The sequence below is a fragment of the Phoca vitulina genome, unplaced genomic scaffold (assembly GCF_004348235.1).
Source record: "Phoca vitulina isolate PV1807 unplaced genomic scaffold, GSC_HSeal_1.0 scaffold20, whole genome shotgun sequence".
Taxonomy (NCBI): Eukaryota; Metazoa; Chordata; class Mammalia; order Carnivora; family Phocidae; genus Phoca; species Phoca vitulina.
In genome coordinates this window covers 30,132,967-30,160,624 of record NW_022589723.1, presented here as the reverse complement: position 1 = coordinate 30,160,624, position 27,658 = coordinate 30,132,967, and the positions used below count along the sequence as shown (strand labels likewise).

Genomic DNA, 27,658 nt, shown 5'->3' with positions numbered 1-27,658 from the left:
AGTATTATAGTACGTAAATAGCACAAACATTTTCATAAAGATAGATTATTATCAGAAATATAACATCCTCTATAGCTTACTGGATAAAATTAGTTTTGTTTTATATATATTTAGCAGGAAATTTATACATCAATGGTAGAAGTACAGTTTTCTACAGATACTCTAAAATATCTATATTTTCAGAATATTCAATTATTTTTTTCATAAAAATTTATGTAGAGTATATTAAGGTAAATTAGAACTATAAATTACATTGGCTGAAATTTTTAGCTATGTTATAGTAAAGCTGCATATGGTATCATTTTTCTTAACGAGTTCTAGCTCTCTGGAACAAAGCTGAAGACTAGCAAACAAACCAAAAGAACAATAAAAATTTAAAAATGTCTTAGCAGCCAAAATAGGTATCTTAGGATCTATGTACCCTAAAGTATCTGTATTTTAGAACTACAGTCTTTTCCTTAAAGCTTCTGTCTTCATATTTATATGCATTTCTTTTTTTTGTTTGTTTTAAAGATTCCATTTATTTATTCATGAGAGATAGGGAGAGAGAGAGGCAGAGGCAGAGGGAGAAGCAGGCTCCCGGCTAAGCAGGGAGCCCGACGCAGGACTTGATCCCAGGACCACGGGATCATGACCTGAGCCGAAAGCAGACACTTAGATGGTTATCTGAGCCACCCAGGCGCCCCTTTATATGCATTTCCAACAAGCTTATTTTCTTAGTCTCCTGTAGAGTAGGAACACAAGAGAAGATACATATATCAGGAAGTAATCACTAGCTGACTGATAGCAAGGGAGGGGACAGAGTACACAAAACAGAGCAGTCTAGGCAGAATAACCTTATGTACTTCATTAACCTTTAAGGGTGTCACTCTAGTGACGTAATATAACTCTTATTCATCTTGACCAGATTCATAAAAAAAAAAATCAGATATTCTGTCTTTAAAAAAATTTTTTAGGGGCGCCTTGGTGGCTCAGTTGGTTAAGCATCTGACTCTTGGTTTTGGCTCAGGTCATAATTTCATGGGTTGTGAGATCAAGCCCCATTTTGGGCTCTGTGCTCACTGGGGAGTCTTCTTGAGAATCTCTCTCCTTCTCCCTCTGCCTCTCTCCCCACTTACGTACCTTCTCTCTCTGAGATAAATCTTAAAAAATTATTTTAATTGAGGTATAATTGGCATATAACATTAGTTTCAGGTGTACAACATAATGATTTGATATTTTTGTATATACTGCAGAATGATCATCACAGTAAGTCCAGTTAACATCTCTCATCCTACATAGTTACAAATTTTTTTTTCCTATGATGAGAACTTTTAAGATTTACTTTCTGAACAACTTATAAATATGCAATACAGTATTATTTACTGTAGTCACCATGCTATACATTACACTCCTGTTACTTACTTATTTTATAATTGGAAATTTGTAAAAATATGGAGCACTTCACAGATTTGTATGTCATCCTTACACAGGAATCATGCTAATCTATGTATTGTTCCAATTCTGGTATATGTGCTGCCAAAATGAGCACCAAATACTCTTTATGAAGCCTGAAACTTCAAAAACATTTTCATTTTAAGTGATTTTACTTTTTAACTTTTGTTGAAGGAGTGTCACTAATCTGGAAAATTCATTTATATAAGAGTTCCCTAGTTAGAGTTTAAGAGATACTAACACTTTTTTTTTTAAGATTTTATTTATTTATTTGACAGAGAGAGATACAGAGAGAGAGGGAACACAAGCAGGGGGAGTGGGAGAGGGAGAAGCAGGCTTCCCGTGGAGCACAGAGCCCAATGCGGGGCTCGATCCCAGGACCCTGGTCATGACCTGAGCCAAAGGCAGACGCTTAACAACTGAGCCACCCAGGTGCCCCGATACTAATACCTTTTTTTAAAAAGGATTTTATTTGTTTATTAGAGAGAGTGTGTGTGTGATCAGGGGGAAGGTCAGAAGGCAAGGGAGAGGCAGAGAATCTCAAGCAGACTCCGCACTGAGTGTGGAGCCTGATGTGGGGCCGGATCTCTTGACCCTGAGATCATGACCTGAGCTGCAATCAAGAGTCAGACACTTAACCAACTGAGCCACCCAGGCACCCCCAATACTTCTCTAATTAAATAATATGCTTCTAGGAATGGGTCATGAGAGAAGAGGTCCAAATTATTATTAAATATATCTATGTTTAATCTGAAAATGAAGTTAAGAAAACAGTTCTATTTACAGTACTATCAAAAGAATAAATTTAACAAAATGAGTATAAAATTTATACTCTGAAAACTATAAAATGTTGAAAGAAATTAAAGAAGCCCAAAATACATGGAACGACATTCATATTCAGGGATCAAACTTAATATTCTTAAGATGGTAGTAGTCCCCAAATTGATCTCCAGTTCAACACAATCTCTGTCAGAATTCTAGCTGGCTTTTTTGTAGAAATTGACAGGCTAATCCTGAAATTCATATGGAGTTGCAAGGTATGCAGAAGAGCCAAAGCGGTATTGAAAAACAAGAACAAAGTTAAATGACTCACATTTTTTTTATTTCAAAGCTTAATACAAAGCAACAGTGATCTAATGCCAGTGGTACTTGCATTAGAATAGACGTAATAGGTCAATGGAACAGAATTGAGAATCAGATATGAATCTATGGTCCATTGCTTTTCAACCAGTATGCCAAGACCATTCGATGTGGGAAAGTATAATTTTTTCAACAAGCAGGGGGAGCAGCAGAGGGAGAGAGAAGCAGGCTCTCCGCTGAGCAGGGACCCCGATGCAGAGCTCGATCCCAGGACCCTGGGATCACGACCCAAGCTGAAGGCAGACACTTAACTGACTGAGCCACCCACGTGCCCCTATACCACATCTTTATCTATTCATCAATGGACACTTGGGCTGTTTACATAATTTGACTATTGTTGATAATGCTGTATAAACATCAGGGTACGTGTATCTCTTTGAATTAGTATTTTTGGATAAGTAGCTAGTGGTGTGAGTGCTGGATCCTAGCGTAGTTTTATTTTTAACTTTTTGAGGAAGCTCCAGGGAAAACTCTCTTTTCCAGGGTGGCTGCACCAGTTTGCATTCCCACCAACGGTGCAAAAGGGTTCTCCTTCACATCATTGACAACACCTGTTGTTTCCTGTGTTAATTGATTTTAGCCTTTCTGACAGGTGTGAGGTTGTATCTCATTATAGTTTTGATTTGTATTTCCCTGATTATGAGTGATGTGGAGCATCTTTTCATGTATCGTTTGGCCATCTGGATGTCTTCTTTGGAGAAATGTCCATTTCTTCTGCCTATTTTTTAATTGGATTATTCATTTTTTTGGTGTTGAGATTGAGAAGTTCTTTATATAGATTTTGGATGCTACCCCTTTATCAGATATGCTATTTGCAAATATCTTCTCCCATTCCATAGGGTGCCTTTTAGTGTTGTTGTTTCCTTCACTGTGCAGAAGCATTTTACTTTGATGAAGCCCTAATAGTTTATTTGTGCTTTTGTTTCTCTTGCCTCTAGAGACATCTGGAAAGAAGTTGCTATGGCTGATGTCAAAGAGGTTATTGCCTGTGTTCTCTAGGATTTTTATGGTTTCAAGTCTCACATTAAGTCTTTAATCCATTTTGAATTGATTTTTGTGTATGGTGTAAGAAAGTGGTCCAGTTTCATTCTTTTGCATGTTGCTGTCTGAATTTCCCAACACCATTTGTTGAAGAGACTGTGTTTTTCCCATTGGATGTTCTCCCTGGCTTTGTCAAAGATTAATTGACTATATAGTTGTGGTTTCATTTCTGGGTTCTCTATTCTGTTTCTTTGATCTATGTGTCTATTTTTGCCTTGGTACCGTACTGTTTTGATTACTACAGCTTTGTAATATAATCTGAAGTCTGGGATTGTGATGCCTCCAGCTTTTCTTTTCTTTCTTTTTTTTTTTTTTTTTTTTTGATTTGGCTATTTGGGATCTTTTGTGGTTCCATATAAATTTTAGGATTGTTTGTTCTAGCTCTGTGAAAAATGCTGTTGGTATTTTGATAGGGATTTCCTTAAAGGTATAGATTGCTTTGAGTAGTATAGACATTTTGACAATATTTGTTCTTCCAATCCGTGAGCATGGAACTTTTTTCCATTTCTTTGAGTTATCTTCAGTTTCTTTCATCTGTCTTACAGTTTTCAGAGTACAGGTCTTTCACCTCTTTGGTTAGGTTTATTTCTAAAGGTATCTTGTTGTTTTGGTTGAATTCATGACCCCAAGATCAAGACTCACATGCTCCACCACTTGAGTGAGCCAGGTGTCTCTGGAAGGTTTTTATTGATGGCTTTTATTTTTTTGACTATGACCCACACTAAAAAAATAAATTATATTGTGATCCAATGCTACACAATTTAATACGTATGTATATCTGCAGCAAACATTTCATGAAATAATACCCTTGCCAAGTGTGGTGTACTGTATTTTTTTATTTTACACTGTTTTTCTTTAAAGAACATGTTGGTCATGACCTCCTGTATTTATTTATTTCACACTCCACTAATGGATCATGTCCTGCAGTTGAGAAAACATTTTAATATTGTCTAAAATAGACATCTTTAAAATAAATAAAATAGACATGTTTTGCATATTAATAGTAAACATGCTCTATGTTGTCACAAGTGTTAAGCAAGATGTAATAAGTTTTTTTATAATATACTACTGATATTGATAAGTAAGTCCTTCAAAAAATTTAGCACACGGAGAAATTGTATTCTTTTTTTTTTTAAGATTTTATTTATTTATTTGACAGAGACACAGCGAGAGAGGGAACACAAGCAAAGGGAGTGGGAGAGGGAGAAGCAGGCTTCCTGCTGAGCAGGGAGCCCGATGTGGGACTCGATCCCAGGACCCTGGGACCATGACCTGAGCCGAAGGCAGACGCTTAACGACTGAACCACCCAGGAGCCCCGAGAAATCTTTTTCTTGCTGTTAACTGCTAACCATTTGGGAAATATTTTTGCACATTATACTAATATACTAGTAGAATTAAGTTAGTAATAATGAAAAAGACTTGTGGCTTTTTTCTTTAAAGTTATGGTGCCATTTTGTTATCTTCTTACCCCTAATCATACTGCCTGCTTAAAAAGATGTTCTCTGGGTGGTGGAGGCATTAGGCCAGTCTGTCCTCTTTCCCCTAAATAGGCATGGTAACCAATCTGAGTTACATAAAAGTGGTTTCTTGTTTGAACACAAAGTACCTCAAGTTCATTTGGCTGGATTTTTTTTTTTTTTTTTTACAAGTTCTAGGTAGTAATTTATAAATGTACTACTTTCACTTTAGGGCAAGAAAATGTGACAGCTGGAGATCTAACTAAACTGAGAACCTGAGGCTGTAGGTTCCTTTATTAGTGTGACTCTGAGAACTGAGACCTGCTGGTTCTTTGAAATAATGCTGTGTCTGATGAAGCTTACAGTAAATGTTGTCTCTGTAGGTGACTTACTGCAATAGGAAGTCTTCATGCAGTGGGTTTTATGGGCAGCCTCACATCCAGGACTGCTGCTTCAAAAGGGCTGAGTTTAGATGTAGAGCTCCAGAAACTTCTATGTAATGCAGTTTCATTTCCATTAACAATAAAAGAACTCATAGCCAGGAAGTGAGCGTGGGAAGCATTGTGGATTTTGTGCAACAGATACTAAAAGCTTTGAGTGCTTGGGATTATGCCATCTCATCGATGGTATTTTGCTGTCCATTAAACTGCCTGCCTTTTTCAGTTATTGGTATGTTTTAAATATATATACTTAATAAATACATTTCAGCTGAAGTAGTCATTCATTTTAAACGGGAAGGATTTTAACCCTCTATTTTTGTAGTTCTTCCAGAGCAAAATTTTTGAGTAAGTATATCACTGAGGAGGACAGTGGCTGCGTGATTGTCTAGCTTTCCACATGGCTGCATTTTGTGTTGGTCTGTTCAGTCTTAATGATGCCCTCTGGCAGAGGAATTCATTTGAGTGATGCATAGCTCAAGAGAATTATCCAGTCACCTCCACTGCCTCTTAGGAATAAGGATAATTGCTTTGTAAGAGGGTGACATGTGTTCAGTTCTCTTGGTGCCCCCAGAGAAAGTAAGCAAACACAAGCCAGCATTTTGTGATGTAACAGCCATCACATTTCTTGTTAACATAGGCTGTTTCATTCATTATGTTTCTGTGATTATATTTTTTTATGTAGGTATGAAAGTTGAAGCTGAGAGACATTTTGTAATTGTCTTTTACTTTAGGTTTAGTGGGAACTTGGAAGGAGGCATCATCATGGTAGAGTGTAAGAGTGCTTCCTCTCTTGGTTCTCTTTCTGTTGTCCACTAGTGGAGACATCATTTTTGACCCTTCTCTTCTTATCCCTCATCTTTTCATATAATCCAAAGGTTACTAGTTTTTTTCTTTGAAATACCTTGATTATAAATCGTATTTTTTAAGTCGTTTTCTGCCAGGAAATATTGGTTCATACCCTGCAATAATAAAAGAGGTAGATAAAAATTAGGTTTATCTAGCACCTTGCAGTTTACAAAGTACTTTCACATATTCTAACTCATGTAATGCTCATAATCACACTGTGTGTGGTAGATGTTATTTTTTAAATGTTTTGCTATCAAAGCTTCCCCTTCATCTTCTTTCTAGGTATTCTCCTCTCTTTTATTTTCTGCTTTGGGGCCAGATTAATAATTAGTATTTCACCATTATGCTTTTTCTCTTAGCACAAGACCTTTGTTGGTTTCACAGCAAGCTGAATAAGGAAGTCAAAACTCCTGATTTGCATTTAGGATTATCCATATCTGATTGTAAACTAGGCTTCTTTTTTTATTATCCTAGAACTTTCTCAGAAGAACCTTCTCTGTATGTTAATTTGGTTCACTGCAGCTAGTATCTGTTACCTATTAAATATCAAATACTATGTTTGTTGCTTAGGGATAAGAGGATGAGTTGAACATTCTTTTTGACCTTTAAAGTCATAAAACCGCAAAGAACCAAAAAAAAAAAAAAAGTGGGAGAGAAGAGGAAAACAGGTGAGAAATGTTAATAAAATTTCGGAAGCTAGAAAGCCGATAGTTCAGTGGCAACTGACTTAGTTCAGAGAAAGCTGATGATTGAAAGGTTAGGCCAGTTTGTAATATAAAATACACCAGTTAAGCTCAAGAATTGGAGACACTAGGAACTCAGAAAGTAAGGATGCAGAAGGAGTAAAAACAGAGAACTTAGTGGCAAGTCTATATATGAAGCAGTTGGATGGCTAAATCACCTCTCTCCCTGGCATCACCTGGCTCACAAGAGATGGAAGGTTCACACTGTAGAAAGTGAAATACATTGTGAAAACTGGGCTGCCCAGCTGAACATAGGGAAAATGTGAAAAAGCTTCCTCACTGATTGGTGAGAACGCCCCCCTCCGGACTCTGGAAGAAGCACATCTATAAGTGCCTGGGATTTCCTTAAACTCTTGCATTTTTTTTTCTTCAAATGAAATCTGTGCAATTTCTGTAATAACTTTTGCTTAACTATAAAAAAGATTTTCCCCAAATCTTCAAAGAAAAGTGAAGATCTAGGAAAAGTGTGTCTTAGTTGTGTAGCTTATGCCCTGACATATCTTCACGTATGCGTGGTTATGAATACCTTAGAGTAAGAAGCTGGCGTTCAAGGTTATTCACCTGTCCCTATTGGATCTTTCTGGCTTTACTTCTCACCATTTCTCTCCATATACTTTGTGTTCCATTCGTATTGATCTACCCGCAGTATATCAGATTCTGCACATTTTCTATCATGTTTCCACTTCACTATTCAAATTAGTATTTTATTATATATGATGAAATACCCTTTATTGTCTCCTCTCTTTGCCCTTCAAGGCTCACCTCAAATGCCACTTGTGGCCAAATGCTTTACCCTCCCTCATCCAAGCTCCTCTATTAACCTGTTCATATTTCTCTTTTAACTCATCACATTATGTGATTAATTTAATAACTGAGCCACCTGTGCAAGGCCCTGTGTGAGGAGCTAGAATACAGTCTCTGCAGGGTGAGAACTGAGTGTTAGATGTCTGATATTGCATAGGCTGGGTATTAAATGTTCAAATGCTTTCCCCTACCTTTGGTCTCTTATTTTTCTTTCCTTCTTTTTAAAAAAGATTTATTTATTTTAGAGAGAGAGCACGGAGGGGAGGGGCAGAAGGAGCAGACTCCACGCTAAGCGCAGAGAGCCCGTTGCAGGGCTCGATCTCACAACCCTGAGATCACCATCTGATCTGAAACCAAGAATCAGAGGCTTAACCAGCTGTTTTGCCCAGGCACCCCTGGTCTCTTATTTTTCTAGGTCATCATTTATGCTTCCTCACAAGTGGTTATTCAGAATCACAGATCTGATCATGTCACTACCCCACAAAAACTTTTTGTTTTAAATTTCAAGATGGCATTGAGGATTTTTCTTATGTGGCCCTAACCTTACTTTTCTAGTCTCTTTTGCTACCCTAACCACTCTTTGCCTATTCCTGCTCCATCCTGATCCTCATGATGCAACTTACAGTTCATCTACTCCCAGACCACCCATCATTGTTAGACTATACCATATACTTTGTCGATTTTTTTTGTTTTTTCATACAGTTTCTTTGCTTTGGGATGCCTTTTCCCCTTCTTCATCTATTAAAATTCAACTCATTTTTTTAAGACGCTAGCCGGGAAGTAGATGGGGGGAAGAAAGAAAGAAAAGAATTTCTTCCCTGAGAATTGCCTTCTCTCTTTTCACAGTCCATTAAACTGCCTTTCTCAGTTATTGGTATGTTTTAAATATATATACTTAATAAATACACAGATCAGAATCTAGGTTTATTACTCTTACACTTACACCACCACTTTATTTTACTTAAATGTTGTATCTGTTGAAGATCTGTTACGTTAAGCATGTACTTCAAAGGTTAAGTTAATTCTTTGACAGTAAAGGCATGTTATACTTTAAATGAGTAAGGGGTGAATTTTGGTGCCTCTACCCCCCATAGGAATTCTTACTGTTAAAAAAACTGGCTGGGCAGGGGGTGGGCGGGTGGTGTCCAATTCATAAAGACTCCTAAACATGTTTACAATTTTAAACTTGACCATTTTCCTCTAAGTGATACTAAGTTCTTAGGGTCAGCCTTGTGCCAAAATTGGTTTTGGGTCACAATAATAGTGCTTATACTGTGCCAGGAAGGGCTGTCCTGAAAAATCTTATGCAGTATTGTATCTGGTGTGGGATAAGTCTGTAGCCAAGTTGAAGGTTTTTGTTTTTTTTCTTAAAGATTATTTATTTGAGAGCGAGTGTGCGCAAGAATGAGCAGGGGGAAGACCAGAGGGAGAGGAAGAAGCAGACTCTGTACTAAGCATAGAGCCCAATATGGGCTCAATCCCAGGACCCTGGGATCATGACCAGAGCTGAAGGCAGAGGCTTAACACACTGAGCCACCCAGGTGCCGCCCCTGTTTTTGGAGAAAATAAAATTTAATTTTATACATGCAAGGAATCCACACAAATATGAGATGCCCTGCCAAATTGGAGTTTTAATCTGCCTCTATTGTCTGTTTCTACTTCAACTATCCTCTCCAAGTTATTAGTATCTTTCACACAATCTCATCAAATATATTTTTAAAAATGTTTTTGGTGAGAGGATTAATCAGAAACACAAATTAACTTTTAGAAGCTTAATGCAGTTAATATATAGAGAAAAAAATATCTGTTTTCTACTTTTCTTCTTTAAAAAAGTTGTTCATCTTAAAATGGTTTCTTAGGTATTTCTCTGGCAATCTGTGAGTCCTCTTTATTATGTTATTTGCAGACAAAAGTTATTCCTAAATTAGTGTACTCTTTGACGCATAAAGGTGCTTGGCAACCTGATAGCAGTATTAAAAATATAATAGTATGGTTTGCAAAGGGCCATCTGTTGTCTAGATCCTGGTTAAAATAGGAACTTATATTGCAAGCAGCATGTTGTTCATTATAAAAACAAACTATAGTATATAAAAATCAGAAAATACTAAGAAACAGTCATTTTAATACCTTAATATACATCTTTCTATGTCCTTTTCCATGCATATATATTCAACTATGTACATATATGTGTGTGTATGTATAAATACAACATTTACTTCTATGTATTATTATTATTATTTTTAAAGATTTTATTTATTTATTTGACAGAGAGAGACACAGCGAGAGAGGGAACACAAGCAGGGTGAGTGGGGGAAGGAGAAGCAGGCTTCCCACCAAGCAGGGAGCCCGATACAGGGCTTGGTCCCAGGACCCTGGGACCATGACCCGAGCCAAAGGCAGACGGCCAATGGCCAACGACTGAGCAACCCAGGCACCCCTCTATGTATTATTTAAAAAATAATTATACGGGAGCCTGGGTGGCTCAGTCGTTAAGCATCTGCCTTCCGCTCAGGTCATGATCCCAGGGTCCTGGGATCGAGCCCCACATCGGGCTCCCTGCTGAGCGGGAAGCCTGCTTCTCCCTCCCCCACTCCCCCTGCTTGTGTTCCCTCTCTCGCTGTGTCTCTCTCTGTCAAATAAATAAATAAAATCTTAAAAAAAAGGGGCACCTGGGTGGCTCAGTCGTTAAGCGTCTGCCTTCGGCTCAGGTCATGATCTCAGGGTCCTGGGATTGAGCCCCACATTGGGCTCCTTGCTCAGTGGGAGGCCTGCTTCTCCCTCTCCCGCTCGCCCTGCTTGTGTTCCTGCTCTTGCTGTGTTTCTCTCTGTCAAATTAAAAAAAAAAAAAGTCTTAAAAAAAAAAGTAATTATACTATATGTGCCAGTTACTTTTCATCAATCAGGTTTGGGGTGTCTTTGAGATGTGCAGAACTTGGTCTTAAGCACCATAGGACATTGAGAGAACAGTTAGATAAAATTCCTACCCTCAAGATATTTATAATCTAGGGCACCTGGGTGGCTCTGCCTTCGGCTCAGGTCATGATCCCAGGGTCCTGGGATCAAGTCCCACATCGGGCTTCCTGCTCGGCAGGAAGCCTGCTTCTCCCTCTCCCACTCCCCTTGCTTGTGTTCCTGCTCTCGCTATCTCTCTGTCAAATAAATAAATAAAGTCTTTAAAAAAAATATTTATAATCTAGCCGATTAAGATAGGACGGATATATAAGAAGTAATGTGAAGTCCAATGCCATAATTAAACACTCAGGAGGAATTAGAATTAGCCTTCAAGAATCAGTAGAGATGGGCAGGTGAGGGTACCCAGCATGGGGTATGGGCTTACCAAGTGGTTAATTGCTGCTTTCATCCTTATCCTCACTCCAGGCACTTACTTTAGATGTCTAGGAGAATATTGATTCCATTTATACAGGTAGAGAAGTTGAGAGGAAAAAATTGTTAATGTTGCAGGAAGAACTTTGAGACGTCTAAGTGTTGTCCATGTGAAGAGCTGTTTTCTCATAAAGAGCTAGAGTTCTGGTGAAGAATCACAACAGCTTTGAGAATCATCTACTTAGATGAGTCTTCCAAAAGGACGATAGGGCAGTAATTGGTTTTATTTCACACTGTCCTTTTTGCCAAGTTGACACTAAATACCATGACAAATAATATATAATCCCCATTTGTTAGTGAGTTTAAAAAATTGAGGGTTTGTGTTTGTTGTGCCAAGAGTTAAAATTTGTGTCTTTGACATTCTGGCATTTCTTGGTTTGCTTCATAGTTTAATAGTTGGGAAATAATAAATAACAAAATGCGTGTGAGAGAGAAAAGAGATTTGTTTTCTTTTTTTAAGTTCTCACGTCTAACTTAAATTTCCAAATTCTCAAGTGGTTTCTATTCTTGTCTTACTGGGTCTCATTATCTCTGTTTAGCTTTTCACTTATAAATCATGTTTCATATATGTGAATAGCGTTGGGAATGTGACCTTTCTCATGACCCTGTAAGCTAAGATTTTGCTTTGCATTTCCCAAAATAAATGTCACTAAAACATATACATTCTGCTTTTCCCCTAGGTAAAAATCTCTACACCAATGAATATGTAGCTATCAAACTGGTGAGTAGAATTTATATTTGTGGTAATTATGTTTTGGTGCTCTCATCCCTCACATATCTTTTTACAAGAAATAGTTGTAAGCATTCACAAAAATACTAATTTTTTTTCCCTTTGCATATGATCCCACATAGTCACTTTCCTTCAACCATATATGTAGTGTTACAGTGATGAATCACTGTACACTGTGTAATGCTATATAGTTAGATGATGCTAACTATAGTTTCAGCAACAATGAATCAAAAAATAGTTATTAAAAAATAACGAAGAAAAACAATTGCTAGAAGACTTGTAATTTCGAAGTTTGTGCCTTTCACAGTGCTGTTTTAAAAGATAAAACCATTGGAAATTTTATCATTTTCTTTTGCTTGACTATAACTAATCCATTTTTTAAATGTAAGGTATTTATTAATATACTTAGTAGTAGAGAACCAAATCTGATCATCAAATCATTGCCTTAAAAAGCTGTCAAATGTGAAACTCTTGTGGTCAGATTTGAAACAAGAAGTTGGCTTGGTTTTGTCAGTACTAATCTTATGAATAACTGACGTGGTCATTAAAGATAGCATCCTGTTAAAAAAAATATGTTATTTTTGAGGAAGAGTAATTTTAGAAGAAAATTTTGTATGTTATATTTAAGGTCAATACAAAATCATTTCTAGTCATATGAAATATGTCATATGACTAGTTTCTATGATACTGTGTAAATGTTTGTCTTCCTAGTAAGTCTCCCAGGATTTGCAGGCAGTTTGGGGCTTTATTAGTTGGAAGACAGAGGAGGTAATGATTGAAGGAAGTATTTTGTGATAATTGTGATAATGCTGTTCTTTTTTAATGAATTGCACTTACCACATCCACACCTGCTCTGTGTGTGGATTGAACTTGTCAGTTTATAGAAAAGTCAGAGTTGTCTTGTGAAGACAACTATCAGACAGTTACCAGATTGGTCTCTCTACAAAGACATGGATAGGAAGCAGGGCTTAGAGCAGGTAGCTGCTAGGGAACCAAGTGTTTTGTTTGTTGACTTGGAACTCTTGTTGGAGAAATGGAAGCAGGAAGACAGGTAATGCATGTAACAATGCAGGCCAAACATTTTCTCAGATTGAATATCAAAGGATTAACCGTATTTTTTATTTATAGGAATTTGGTTCTGTAAAAGTGTTCCCTAGTTCATCTGCTTTTTTACTTTTTCTGTTTTACTGCTTCAGTAAGTTGGACTAGTAACAGGAAGAAGTAGCTCCTGAAACACTTTAAAATACTGTCTCAATACTGTATCTTTGTTACTGTACTTTTGTTTATCAAGACTTCTCTTGAGGCTTTTTGTTAGGGACAATCTTTTCTATCTAGATTTCTTCTTCCAAGTTCATACTAGTTAACCTCGTTAGATAAGCTAATAACATATTGTTCACATGATGGATCACTGCATTTCACTTATAGTTTATTAAACTTTATTCTACTTTGTATGGCTAAGAGTGAAAGCTAAAAATAGACTTCATGTCATCCAGTATCTCAGGAGCTTATTTGTCTTTCAAAGAAATCTTAAATAAAGGCTTGTCTGTGGGCCTCCTCTCTTGCTGTTGGGCTGTGTTCTCCATGGGAGTTAGGAGGGCAGTAATTGAGCTCTTTTCATTGTAACAGCAAAATTTGCCTTAAGCATTATAGTCCTACAAGGTAGCCGTCTGCTTTTGGTTTAGGATTTCAGACAAACGTGTGTTCCAGAATAACTGATTCTGGCAAATAGCCAGCCCTCTGTGGAAATGTGATCAGCATCTGGCACAGAAATATAAGGAAGCCCTGCTGGTACTGTTTTCCTTCTACTTTGTTTGGATCTTCATTGTGGGCTTTTGTTTCTTAGATTTCTAGGAACCTTTTTAAAAAATCATATACAACATAAAATAGTTTAATGAGCCCTTCCTTTACCCCATCACCAAGATTTCTCAGGTTCTTTTTAACAGAAGTTTTCTAACAATTGTTAAAAAAAAAAAAATCTCTCCATGCTGCTAATCTTGCTGTCTTCCACAAGACATAGACTCAGTGTTTATAATGTACTTTATTTATAGTGCTTCCAGAAGAGCGCCTTGAAGCTCTAATTGTCTGAGCAGGCTTCAACTATATGCTAAAGGGGTTGGCCTAAAGGGTGTAAGTCCTTTCATCTGTGATAAAAATCTCCTCATGTCTGAATATATGTGACCTCTGTGCCCACTTTCAGCCTTGTAACTCTCAAGAGTTTTTGCTTTTTTCTTAATCTGCTAGCTTAGTTACCCAACATCAGATTGAGTATTTCCTATCAAGGTGTCCACTGTGAAGTTTTAGAGTATTATGTTTGAAGAAGGATCTGTGGCTTTTTCATTCATTGCTCCTTGTGGTTTGTCAGAATCCAAAGACTTTCTCCAGAAAAAAAACCTCCAGAAAGATAAATCTCTGGTTCCATATTAATTTGTTGTCCTGTTTCTGTTTGGATCCTTGTGAATTATTAGGGATTTTTCTGAAGGACAAATTCCATAATTGGCTGCTTTAATGGTGCTACAGTGGAAGATCTAAAGCCAAATGGGAGACTCTCAAGAGTGATCCTTCTCTATTTGAAGACATAAATTAATAAAGAAGTGACTTTACAGTATAATTAGTCTTATGTACTTTTTCTTTTGACTACAAGAATCTTGAGAGGCTTGAAGTTCAACTCTGATGATTGCTGATTTTATAATCAAAGAAGGATATGAGTTCTTTCATGGAGCTCATTAAGGATGTGAACTAGTTCAGCCTGCCTGAATTGATTTAGATAAAACCTTCCTAGCAGCAAAGGGATAGACTGGATAACTTCAAGGAAACTTCTGAATTCTGTGATTTCTGGATTCTATATCTTAAGAAAAATATAGAAAACAAGTGGGTTCACGGATTATCAAGGGAAACCGTGGAATCTCCTTCTTTTGAGCCTATCTTTATAAAAGGACAAGTAACCATTCACTGGAGAAAGGACAGCTTTTTACAGAAATGTTGTTAGGAAAACCAGATATCCATGTGCATTGAAGTTGAACCCTTACTTTACATCATACATAAAAAATTAACTCAAAATGGATCAAAGACCTAAATGTAAGAGCCAAAACTATAAATCTCTTAGAAGAAAACTTAGGGGAAAAGCTTCATGACATTGGATTTGGCAGTGATTTTTTAGATATGACACAAAAAGCGCAAGCAAGAAAAGAGATTAATTGGACTTCATAAAAATTAAAAACTTTTGTATATCAAAGGACTCTGAATACAGTGAAAAGACAACCCATGGAATGGGAGAGAAAATTTAAAAATCATATATCTGATAAAGAATTGTATCTAGAATTTTCCATTTTAACCCATTTTTAAGTGTGCTGCTCTTTGGCATTAAATACATTCACATTGTTGTGCAACCATTGCCACCATCCTTCTCCAGAACTTTTTCATCTTCCTCAACTGAAATTCTGTTCCCATTAAACACTGACTCTCCATCTCCTCCCTCACAGCCGCTGGCAACCACCATTTAACTTTCTGTCTCCGTAAATTGGACTACTCTAGGTACCTCATATCAGTGAATCATGCAGTATTTGACCCTTTGTGTCTGGCTTAGTTTGCTTAGCGTAGTGTCTTCAAGGTTCATCCACATTGTAGTGTGTGTCCAAATGTCTTTCATTTTCATGGCTGAATAACATTTGTGTGTGTGTGTGTGTGTGTGTGTGTGTGTATGTGTAGCAAAATATAATCACATTTTATTTGTTCATTTGTTGATAGATACTTGGGTCCCTTCCCCCATTTGATTATTGTAAATAATGCTGCTATGAACATGGGCATACGAATATCAGTTTGAGTCCCTGCTTTCAGTTTTTTAGGCATATACCCAGAAGTGGAATTGCTGGATCACATGGTAATTCTATGTTTAATTTTTTTAGAAACTTCCAAACTGTTTTCCATAATAGCTGTACCATTTCACATCCCCACCAGCAATACACATCCTCATGAACACTTATTTTCTATGGTTTTGATAATAGCTATCCTAATGGGTACATAGATCTACTTTCCAGGGTAATGTTTGATTTTCTTGTTAACTAGCTGCCCAGTATACTGTCAGTTCAGAATAATTAACCAGCCAGTTCTTAAAGTTTGATGTAGAGCAAAATGTGGTAGTTTGGCTGTTTTATCTCCATGGTCTTTAAAAAACACTATTTTTGCAAACTTGAACATCATATTGATTAAAGGTACATATTTTATTTTTTTAAGATACATATTTTAATTGCATTTACAATCTTTAATTTTCTTAAGTGTAAAAATAAATATGCATATAATGTTCCTCCAGGATTATTCATAATAATGAAAACTGAAAACAGCCAAAATGTCCGAAAATTATGGTATATGTGTACACACACACACACAGGGGAATACTACAGCTATTAAAATTTATATAAAGCTTTATGGAACACCTGGCTGGCTCAGTCGGTAGAGCATATGACTCTTGATCTCAAGGTCTTGAGTCCAGGCCCCATGTTCGGCGTGGAGCCTCCTTAAAAAAAAAAAAAAAATTATATAAAGCTATTTACTGCCATGGGAAGATGTCATCATTATGTTGTTGAATTTAAAGACACAGAAGAAAAATATGGTATGATTTCATTTATTTTAAATATATTTTCAAGTCTATATTGTATCTAAATATATGTATAAATATTTGGAAGGACAGTCACCAAAATGTTAATAGTGCTTTTCTTTAAAATGATAGGATCCCAGATTATTTTTGGTCTCTTCCTAATTTTTGTATATTTGAAATTTTTTTCGGAGCATATATCATTTTTCTAAAAATAATACTGTTTATCACCCAAAATTCATAATAAAACAGGCAGGGAATACATGCTGGTCTTTCATTAAAAGGTTTCACATCTGGTTTTCTAGGAGAATACATTTCAGGAGAATACTTCATGGTGAGGGAGCTATCCTTGAATGATGGCTCATACAGAGTATTTGTACTTAAATATCCATGGAAGGGATTGTATATACTTCAGCTTCATCTTCCCCTAGCTGTGTTTTCAAAGAGAAATTGTGGTAAGAAAATGCTATCATATATGGATATCATCTCTAAAATATTAAGTGGTCTTAGCCCTGGTTTACTTTGAAAACCTAGGAGTGGAAAAATTTTATTTGTCTACATCTGATCACAATTTCTCTTCTTGGGTTTCAGGAACCAATAAAATCACGTGCTCCACAGCTTCATTTAGAGTACAGGTTTTATAAACAGCTCGGCAGTGCAGGTAAGTCAAGTCTGTTTTCTCCATGTGCTTAGTTAGCATATAGCTTAGCTGAAAGCCCAAAAGTATGCAAATTTTCTTGTCTAGTTGACCGTTTTTTTACCAGACCATATATCTCCCCTGCTTGCTGGATAGGTAAATAAACATGGTCAACTAAAGCTACTTGTTCTCTGGTTCCTGGAGGGACAGTTGATTGGGGATCTGTGAGGTGCCATGTGATGTGCCATGCCCACAAATCAGCCTTTTGAATGCTTTTACCCACCTGAAATACACATTGTATGGGGTATCGCTTTTTGGTAGTTTCCTTCTCTTTTCATTCATTTCTTTATACCAAAAGAAAGGAGGAGGATTTGGTAATTTGCAAGCAATATCTTATCATATTGAGACTTTATATCCGTTTTAAAGACATACTAAAATACACGTTCCAAAATACCATAAAACTGTCATTTTATCCATTATTCTCTTAATTTGGAAGACCTATCTTATGTTATTGTAATAACCTATGACCTTTGAGGATTTTTTAATTAAATTTATAATTTTTTAAAACATGCCTATTTTTTTTTTACCTAAAAGCTCTAATTTCTGAAATATCTTACCGGCTTCCAGAAAAATGTCTTGACTATGCAAATGTTACCAACGCTAAGGAGGTTGTACCTATAGGATACCTCTTGCTAAAGACAAAATTGTTCAGCACTAGTTTCATTGTTAGACATTAGTCAACATTCCTCTGCTTTATGCTTTCTTCAGTGTGACAGTTTTATGTGAATGACTGAAACATGTTTTTATTTCAAGAACCACTATTGGAGGTACTATTGAAGGAATTTGAGTTTCACTTCCTAGAATATATAGAATTCTATAAGAGCCACACAGTGTTATTCAAGTGGTCTTATATCCCGACTGTGGCAGTAATCAGCCATAGTCATAACCTAGCAAGGCCAAGATAGGCATCTGTCTTTCATTGAACCTAAATGGGTTCTTGCTCACAATAGCCTTTCAGCATATGTGTGTTCATTGATTATATCCTTAAATATGGAATGTTCCAGGCATAGGTTTTAAAATTGGCATAGGATTTAAGATAGGATTTAAGATTGAACCTGAGTTCACAGGACATTTGTGTAACTTGAGTCTTGTCTTCCCAGAACTAAACTTTTGAAGTTGGCTGTTATGTTGTTCCTGTTTTTATAAATTTCAGGGTGACAATTATCACAGCTCATTTATAATAAATATATTTATACATGTTTCACAAATCTAAGGCTCAGGTAAAACATGCTAGATCCAGCCCAACTTAGAAGTTTGAGGGGGCCTGAGTAAGGTGACCAGGCCAGTCTGCAGGATTTCTTCTGTAAGCCCTTCCCAGTAGACCCATCAGATCAGGCCAATCTTCCCTTTTTGATATGTAGCCAAAAATTTCATGAACCTGTTATGTAGGAATAGCATCTGTGCTCTTCTGGAATACAGGAGAATATTGCAGATTCTTGAAGTTTTGACATTCTTCATGCAGTGAAAAGGATTAAATGGGGAGATGATTGAAGGAAAGGGGACTTTAAAAAAATTGCCTTTCACTTAAGGCAGGAAGGAAAAGGCAACCTCTGAGACTAGTGGGGATAGCAAGAGCTCTGTTTGAGTGGTCAGGCCAGTTATTGGCCATCATTGGTCTCCATCCCAGTACTTGTGGCAATCATCTCAAAGTCACAAAGCCTTCTAGATCTTACATGAAGTTCAGTGGTGATTCCTGACTCCTTTTCTGCTTTTTGAGATTGTTAACTGCTCTAAAAAGTAGCTATGGTGAGTGTCATCTTTGTAATATTTTTGCCTGCAGCTAACAAGGTAGCAACAAGCTTTTCTAAGATAGGAAGAGCTTCAGAAATCTGTTACAATTTCTACCCAGTGTAAGAATTGCTCCTAGGGTTTTCTTAACAAATGATCATGCATCTCTGCTTGACTACTACTAACCATTGAGTTTACTCCTCTTCGAGGAAGTTCAGTGTTGGAAAGCCCAGGGCACTGGAAATTCTTCATATGGGGCCAAAATTTGCCTTTATTACCATGTAGCACAGTTAAGCTCTCTGTTACCAGCTCAGAGGCATCACAGCTGTTATATGCTACCCCCTTCACTCACCCCAACTCCTCTTTCAAGGCAAATGTCTTCAGTTCCTTCACTCTTTCTGTATATATGTTTTATGGATACTTCACTATCACCACTGTCAAGCATGAGTACATGCTGTCTCACTCTCTTTCTTTCCTTCCCTCTCCCTCCCTCCCTCTCTCTCCTCGTTTTGTTATGTTCCTCTTAAATGAGCCTCATAAAACAGCACCACTAACTCTGGATGTGGAGTTAGTGGCATTATTATCTTCCTTGGTCTGGATACAATATTGTTAATAATTTAGATTAGCTATCTTAACAGCCATTTCACTAGTTGACTTTTATGCTTTTATGGAGTTTTACTCAGCTGAAACCTTTACATCTTTTTTTATACAAGTTGCTGTCAACCCAGACTTTCTGCACTTTGTGGTTATATAATTGATTTTGAACACCTAAACCTCTTAAATGCCATATTGGGATTTTTTTCAATCCTGATTCTGTTCCTGGTGATCATGTATTGAATATTCTTTAATTGTGATTGCATATTCCAACCCCCAGCCCTGCAATGAGACCATAAGCTCTGGAGAACAAGGCTTGTATCTTCTGTTTCCTTATGTCTCAAGTTTATCTCAAGGCCCAACATAGTTCATTCACATGATAGGCAGTTAGGAAGTATTTTGGTGAAAGAAAAAAGTTGGGAAGATTTGATAAGCATGCCTTTTTAGATTTTTGCCAAGTTATTAATAAAAATATTTCCTGGGGATGGCCAAAAAAGGAAATTTATTTTCAAAGTAAATCATTTGACAAGAAAGTAGATAAGTTTTCACCATGTCTTACTATAAATATGTGCATGAACACCCAGTCCTTACAAGCATGAACATTTCTCTCCCTATTTTTCTAGAGTGAGTTCCAGCTGCAAATGTGACTCATCAGTAGTTAATATTTAAACAGCCAGAGCTTATATGCCACTCTCTTCAGAACCAAGGTGATGTGGCATTGTAAATAAACTATCTTTCATGCCGAAGGCACACAGTGACCAAAATAATGTAATCATTTTTACTCACTAGTGTTTGTCTGTCATTATTCATCACAGGCCAGTGATGTGCAAAATATTTGGGCATCAATGACAAAGAATACCTAAAAAAAAAAAAAAAAGCCCATTGTGACTTAGATTTGTTCAAGGAATTAATCAGTGCTTATAAAATGGATGAGGGGCGCCTAGGTGGCGCAGTTGGTTAAGCGTCCCACTCTTGATTTCAGCTCAGGTCATGATCTTGGGGTTGTGGGATCAAGCCCTGTGTTTGGCTCTGTGCTCAGCACGAAGTCTGCTTGGGTTTGTCTCTCCTCCCTCAGCTCCTCACCCCACCCAACTGGCACTCACACATACACTCTCTCTCTCAAATAAATAAATAAATCTTTTTAAAAAAATGGATGAAGTTTTTTGGGAGGAATGAGTGCTTATGAATTTAAAGAATGGTATTCTGACCAGAGTGTGAAACTTTAAATTCCTGAAATAGGAACTTTGTGTTGGCTTGAGAGTATAACCATTTCTTCCTTAAGTACCCAGGTCTTAATCTTTACCTTGGGTTTTTGACCCCCATATTGCCCTGACCATATGATCTGGAAATTCTTACCAGTTCTCTATCCATGAGAAGATAGAATGGTAGCACTGGATGATTGTGAACATGGTTTAAGTTGGAACTCTTCCTGATTGTCCATTCTTTTTCTTGTTTAATCTCTAACACCTTCCATTCCATTCCATTCTGTTCTCTTGTGGACAGTCACATGTCATGCTTTGTTTGCTGATTGTAGCTTTGCCATCAGGAAATTTCAAGACCTGATTATTACTGTGACAGTTGATATCTCCAAAATAATCAGGGAAGAAAGAGGGCACTGAGGGCCCTGAAACTGAGAATCACGATCCTCATCTTTGTAATAGCTCTCAGTTTTTCTTTTTTCATTCACCATAGAAACTAAATTATAAAATATTAAAGGATATTTTGAAAGGAAATGGTGATCCATGCTCTTAGCACCCTAACTAAGCTACATTTCATTTGAGTATCTCTTCTTTTCATATGCAGACATATTTCATAGTTCTTGGTTCCATGTAACTATGTCTTCTCTCACTTAGCGTTATATTTGTCATGATGCTGCAGTCTTCATGTTTCTGATCATTATGTAATAGCCCATCAGCCTCATAGGCCATAATGTAGGCATCTATTTTAATGTGTTGTCAGACATTTAGATTGTTTTTATTTGAGGAAATCATTTCCCCTATTGATTTCTGATATCCCAATATTATAACTCAAAACTTGTATTTGTTCTCCCATTTGCCCCCATATGATGGTGATTTTCAAGTGTTTAAAGAGCTGGTAAGTGGTAGTTAGGTTTATTCCAAATGATTTAAAACAAAAATTATTGAAACTATAGGAAGGATACATTCTAGCTTTGTATAACAATTAGAACAGAATGAAAATAAATGTCATCAATATAGATCTGAATAAATAAATGATGGTATATTTATACTGTGGAATTAGCTATTAAAAAGAAGGTAGAGGGGTGCCTGGCTGGTTCAGTTGGTTGAGCGTCTGCCTTTGGCTCAGGTCATGATCCCAGGGTCCTGGGATTGAGCCCTGAGTCGACTCGAGCTCCCTGCTCAGCGGGGAGTCTCCTTCCCCCTCTCCCTCTGCCTCTCTCCCAGCTTGTACTCTCTCTCTCTCTCTCTCAAATAAATAAATAAAATCTTTAATAGATAAATATAAAACAAAAAGAAGATAGAGCCCTATGTATTGATATGGAAAGATGCCCCAATATGTTTAAGTGAAAAGGTTTACAAAACAGTATATTGTCATATTTGTATAGTATAAGAAATACATATAGGGGTGCCTGGGTGGCTCAGTCGGTTAAGCGGCTGCCTTCGGCTCAAGTCATGATCCTGGGATCGAGCCCCACGTCCGGCTCCCTGCTCAGCAGAGAGCCTGCTTCTCCCTCTCCCTCTGCCTGCCATTCTGCCTACTTGTGCTCTCTATCTCTGTCAAATAATAAATAAAATCTAAAAAAAAAAAAAAAAAAAGAAATACATATATAATACAGGTATGTCTACATGAGCATAGAAAGAATCTGCTAGGATATACAAAAAATTTAATAATGGTTACCTTTGAAGAGTATGATTAGAAATGGGAAGTGGTGGCACTCTTAAGTTTTTACATTAATCCTTTAGTATTTTTGCATTTTTTTTGCCCTTATCATGTATTATTATTATTATTATTAGAACAAGTAGTTTTTTAAAAGACTACAGCAGTGGATTTATGGTCTCCCTCCTTCCTCTTACATTACCATGCAACCTGTTTATGTCCCCATTTATCTTGATCCATGTGTTAATAACAGTTTCAGGCATAAGTTCAACAAGTGATAATAATGTGCCGCAATATCTTATTTCCTTTCTTTCCAAACACCTTCTTGTAGGAAGAAAAACAAATTATGAACTGGAATAAGCTGTCTTATACAGTAGGATTTCCTGTCTTTTAGGGGAAGGACAGTTTTCAGGCAGCAGTTGAATGGTTATGCATCCTGGATGTTGTGAGGGAGATTTGTGCATGGGGTAGAAAGTTAGAATACATGACTTTTTAAAGAACTATTTGAACCCTAAGGCTGAATACAAAATTTTTAAAAACCACATGTCACTGTACAAGAAAACATCCCAGGGCAGGTATTTTATACTTGGTATCTTCCTCAGTTTCAGAAGACATAAAATTATTTTTTTAAGTTAATTACATTATAAATTAACCCTGGCAAAGTGGACTTGCATTGACCAAGTGAATCAAAATGGGAAAATTGTCTAGTGTTTTCACATAATTGGATGGCTGGGGGTGGGTTAGATTTTTATTTGCGTATTGTGGTTGAACCCATTGCATCTGAGATTATTGGAGAATTTCCAAAGTTATTACAAAGAAAAACAAGATTTTTTAAATGTGAAACTGCAACTATATATAAGGACTATGAAAAAGTATTCTTCTTTTCCTCACTGTTGGAAAATACTTTGTTCGGTTTTGTCTTATTTTTGTTTCATTCCTTCTTAAATCACTGTGTTCTGATTTTTCAAAGTACAAAGGCCTTTGGCATTGAGCACAATTGTGCTTTTCTTTTCATATGTAGTTTCTATAGATTGTTCTGAATATATAAGAGTAGGAGTCAGGGTTTAAAGATCTACTCTGGATTCCCTGGAACTTGCTTGCCCTCCTATTTGCTTTAGTATTTGTTTGGTACAATGGGCCAGCATGAAAGAGAGAACAGCAGTATTTAATCATAGTAATTAAAGACTGTAGGTGAAAGTAACCATCTTTCTTATTTTTTCATTTTTTTGTTAGTCATCAGTGTTGTGTTAATTGTGTTATAGTCACTATGGGTAAGTCCCAAACTCATTTTCTTGTTTAAGGGATTGTTTTTAGCTTTCCCTGCACTCTCAGGGTCCTTTTACTTCAGAGAGTATATACATCATCAATTTTAAAATTTCCCAGCCCACTAACCCTTTATCCAGTACACCTCCCACTTTTGCTGGGTATCCTAACACAAAGGAATAGGACTTGGTGGATGATAGGTTTGAGGCAGAGATGGGCAAAACCAGAGGCCTAAACAGGAGGCCTAAACATAAGAGGCGGGACAGTATGAGCCTGAAGGTTCATAGCTACATATGGACTGGCCACATGGTAAAGGCCTAGTATATGTTTGGTAAATAAATAAAAGATGAATAAACCAGAACCAAGCATGGCAGCAGGAGAGAAAGGGAGGGGGAGGGAATGCATAAGCAAGCACAGGAACAAATGAAAGAGGATAGCGGGAGGGAGGAATAGGCAAAGGGCGAGAAAATAGGATTCTAGATAGAGAAATGAGAATGCAAGTAGATAAGATACGGTGGAGGCCTCTGACTTAGCCAGAAGGAAGTATAAAGTTGCCTTCTCTTAATTGTTCTGAGTTAACAGTTTCTTGGGAACAGTGGTTTGGAATGATAACTTTGGCCTTTTTAGTGAAAGTACTAGAGTAGGTTATGGTAAATTCTCACCATTTCACTTGGTATTTGGAAAGGCCTCAGTGTAATACAGACAGACACTACAATGATCTTTCGCTTCTGGAGCCTTCTTAAATTGTACTGAGAGATCTTAAAGGAAGTGGAGGAACTCCTCTTGCTCTGGTTAAATGCTTAATTCCATTTCTACCCAGCAACTTGCCTGGGAAAAATTCTCAGGGACTCTGGGAATAAATGTCATGTCATAGTTGATCTAAGCCTGAGCTGCCATGGCCTGGCTTTTCAACAGCTATTCTAATCTGCTAATGATCATTCTATTTTGGATGTTTTGTAAAGGAGATGCTAATCCTCAAATTTAAAAAGACAGCAAGATACTGAAATTTCACAATGTAACAAAGCCCAGGCAAAATCTTTTAGGCAGAGAAAGTAAGTAAACTTAAGTATCCAGTAGGTAATTCACATGGTTATTTCATTTGTCCCATTTTTGAGCACAGGGAGTTTATTAACTTGCTTACCTAGGGTCACACAGTAGGCAAACCTGAGCTAGGAATGGTTTTGTTTTTTTTTTTTAATTTTTATTTATTTTTTAAAAGATTTTATTTATTTATTTGACAGAGAGAGAGAGCACAAGCAGGCAGAGCGACAGGCAGAGGGAGAAGCAGGCTCCCTGCTGAGCAGGGAGCCCGACTCGGGGCTCGATCCCAGGACCCTGGGATCATGACCTGAGCCGAAGGCAGACACTTAACGAACTGAGCCACCCAGGTGCCCCTAGGAATGTGTTTAATACAGATTTTTTTCTTGTATATATACATACACATTTCCCCAGCAGATGCCTGGGGCCTTCCACCCATTACCCCTTACCTAATTATGATAGAGTGGTAGAAGATAGTCCTAGTGGGGCACTTGGGTGGCTCAGTCATTAAGCATCTGCCTTCGGCTCACATCATGATCCCGGTGTCCTGGGATCAGGCCCTGCATCGGGCTCCCTGCTGGGCAGGAAGTCTGCTTCTCCCTTTCCCACTCCCCCTGCTTGTGTTCCCTCTCTCGCTGTGTCTCTCTGTCAAATAAATAAATAATCTTTAAAAAAAAAAAAAGAAGGTAGTCCTAGAAGTGTTTAATTAAGCAAAGGCCCAGAACTTCCCCCCAGTGAAAAAGTAGGATTTCCTGTTTCACATGGTACCCTCAAACTTTATGCTTTAGAAGGCTGCCTTTGTTACCTCCAAAACCTTTTATGGCCTTGGGCAACTAGGTTTTGAGATATTTCTTTCCAAAGTAAATTAATCATTTATGTTGAATACACATGCCATGGATACAACTGAGAAGCTCAGAGCTACCCTGTGCAATCCACTTTACCCACTGAAACCTTTATGCTGTGAATAAAAATAGTGTCCATAGAGCTGATCAGACTTTGCAATTTTGAAATTTCTGGGAGGGAATGGCTTCATATGTCATCAAACAAGATAGGAGGTGCTGGTTGGTACTAGAAAAAGCTTTGAATGTAGGCAACTGTTAAATTAACAGGAATGTAGTTCTCCTACAGAGAATAAAGCATAGATCTGAAGAAAATTATCAGAAAGTGTGAGATTAACAAAACCTTCCTATAATGTTGTGAACTTCCTTAGGAGTATATTATAAACAAGCTGGGCAAACACAGGAAAATTAAAAATAAGAACAGCTGAGGAGATACTACAAAGATGGGAATTTTACTTAAAATAGAAGTGAATCATGTAACAAGAGTAGCTGTGAACAAGTAACATACCTCAATGGAGCACTTAGGGAATTTAGAAGAAACTTTTTGGTCTCTAGTTGGGTAGAAAGTTTTCATAAGAGAAGAAAGGACGAAATAGTGGATTTGGTAAGAGAAAGTGAAATCTGGACCTTTCTTGCCATGTATGTTTTGCAGAAGTCTCTCTTCCAGAGGTATTGTAGAGGGAGGAGACACATACCACTAAATTCGGGGAAAACTGATCTTAATGCGTATAAATGGGCAGCTTCGAAATTACATTTGGAGGACCATAGAGTTTTAGACATCTACCATCTCCATAGGCAATGCAAATAAGTGGAGACAGCTAAGAATTGCAACAACGAGTAAAGTTTAGCCCAGTTTTTCCCATTTTTTTGTTTTGTTTTGTTTTTTTGTGTGTTTTTAAAAAATATTTATTTGAGAGAGAGAGAGAGAGCGAGCACTTACGCACTGGGAGAGGGCAGAGGGACAGGGAGAGAGAAATACAAGCAGACTCCTTGCTGAGCGTGGAGCCTCATGGTGGGCTCCATCCCACGACCCATGAGATCACAACCTGAGCCAAAACCAAGAGTCAGACGCATGACTGACTGTGCCCCTTCCCACTGTTTTTTTGACTCCACACTAACCATGTGCCCCTGCTGTGCCTCAGTCTCCTTAGGCATATGACAGGAAAACCTGTTTCTTACAGTTTGCAGACCTGCTGGGGTTGAATGAGGTAATGTCTGTAAAGGCCTTGAATTCTTAAGGGAAATGTGCTATATAAATACAAGGCAGTTACTGTTTTACATTGAAACTGAAGATCTGACTTTCCTATTGAAATGGAAATATCCTATTAACGTTTCTCGTAGCTTTTAAAAATCTCAGAATGAAGAGATAACAGTTTCATCTTTGAAGAATTTTTGATGGATTCTCAAGCAGTAGCAACTTCATATTTCCCAGTCCTTCTGATTCAGTAGAGCAGAATTCCAGCGACGGTGAACCCATCACATCTGTGATCTTGAGGGTAGTGTCTGTTTCTTTCAGAGGAGCTGAACATGGTCATACTGAAATGCAGTTACCTTCACTTAAGCCTCCTTGGTGAGAACAAACACTTCTACTTGCACAACTCTGCAGCCTTTCATACCAGTTTGGAGGGGACACTTGGCCACAAGGGTCTTGTAATACCTGGGAAGAGAACCCCAGGAAAAAAAAGATCACATTACGATACCTGTTTTTGTTCTGTAAAACCAAATTGAAACTCTTAGGCAAGAACCAGGCCAACTGGTTCAGTTAATGTTTGGTCCTTATCATAACTGGATACATTTATGAATTTGCAAAGGAAGTGGTATTCCCAGTTCTAAACTAGGGAAACATCACAAGGCAGGTTTATTATAGGGTCTGTAGGACATTAGTGAATATCAGTGCCCGTAGAAAAGGAAGGATACATATAATTGGGCTCCCTCCTGCCTCCAGTTTGGAAAATGCGATTTCTTATGAAGCCAGATAGTATAAAGGAACAGATGGTAAATACTTGAGGCTTCGCGGGCCATCAGTCTCTCTTGT

General features: G+C 37.4%; 1 protein-coding gene and 1 non-coding gene across 15 annotated transcripts in view; one reads left to right on the top strand and one right to left on the bottom strand.

Annotated features, from left to right (window-relative positions):
• The window catches only part of CSNK1G1 (casein kinase 1 gamma 1), a 186,409-nt gene that overhangs the window by 91,630 nt on the left and 67,121 nt on the right, over positions 1-27,658 (top strand). For all 14 annotated transcript variants that reach the window (XR_004301072.1, XM_032418032.1, XM_032418030.1 and 11 more), the window contains 2 exons: positions 11,971-12,011; positions 17,200-17,269. Coding sequence is in view for 13 of the 14 variants with exons in the window: in XM_032418032.1 (XP_032273923.1) it covers positions 11,971-12,011; positions 17,200-17,269 (111 nt within the window). In the remaining variant the exon portion in view is untranslated. The remainder of the gene's footprint in view (positions 1-11,970; positions 12,012-17,199; positions 17,270-27,658) is intronic.
• LOC116640889 lies at positions 1,428-1,531 on the bottom strand. The gene has a single exon (XR_004301105.1). It is a non-coding gene; the product is annotated as a U6 spliceosomal RNA (small nuclear RNA).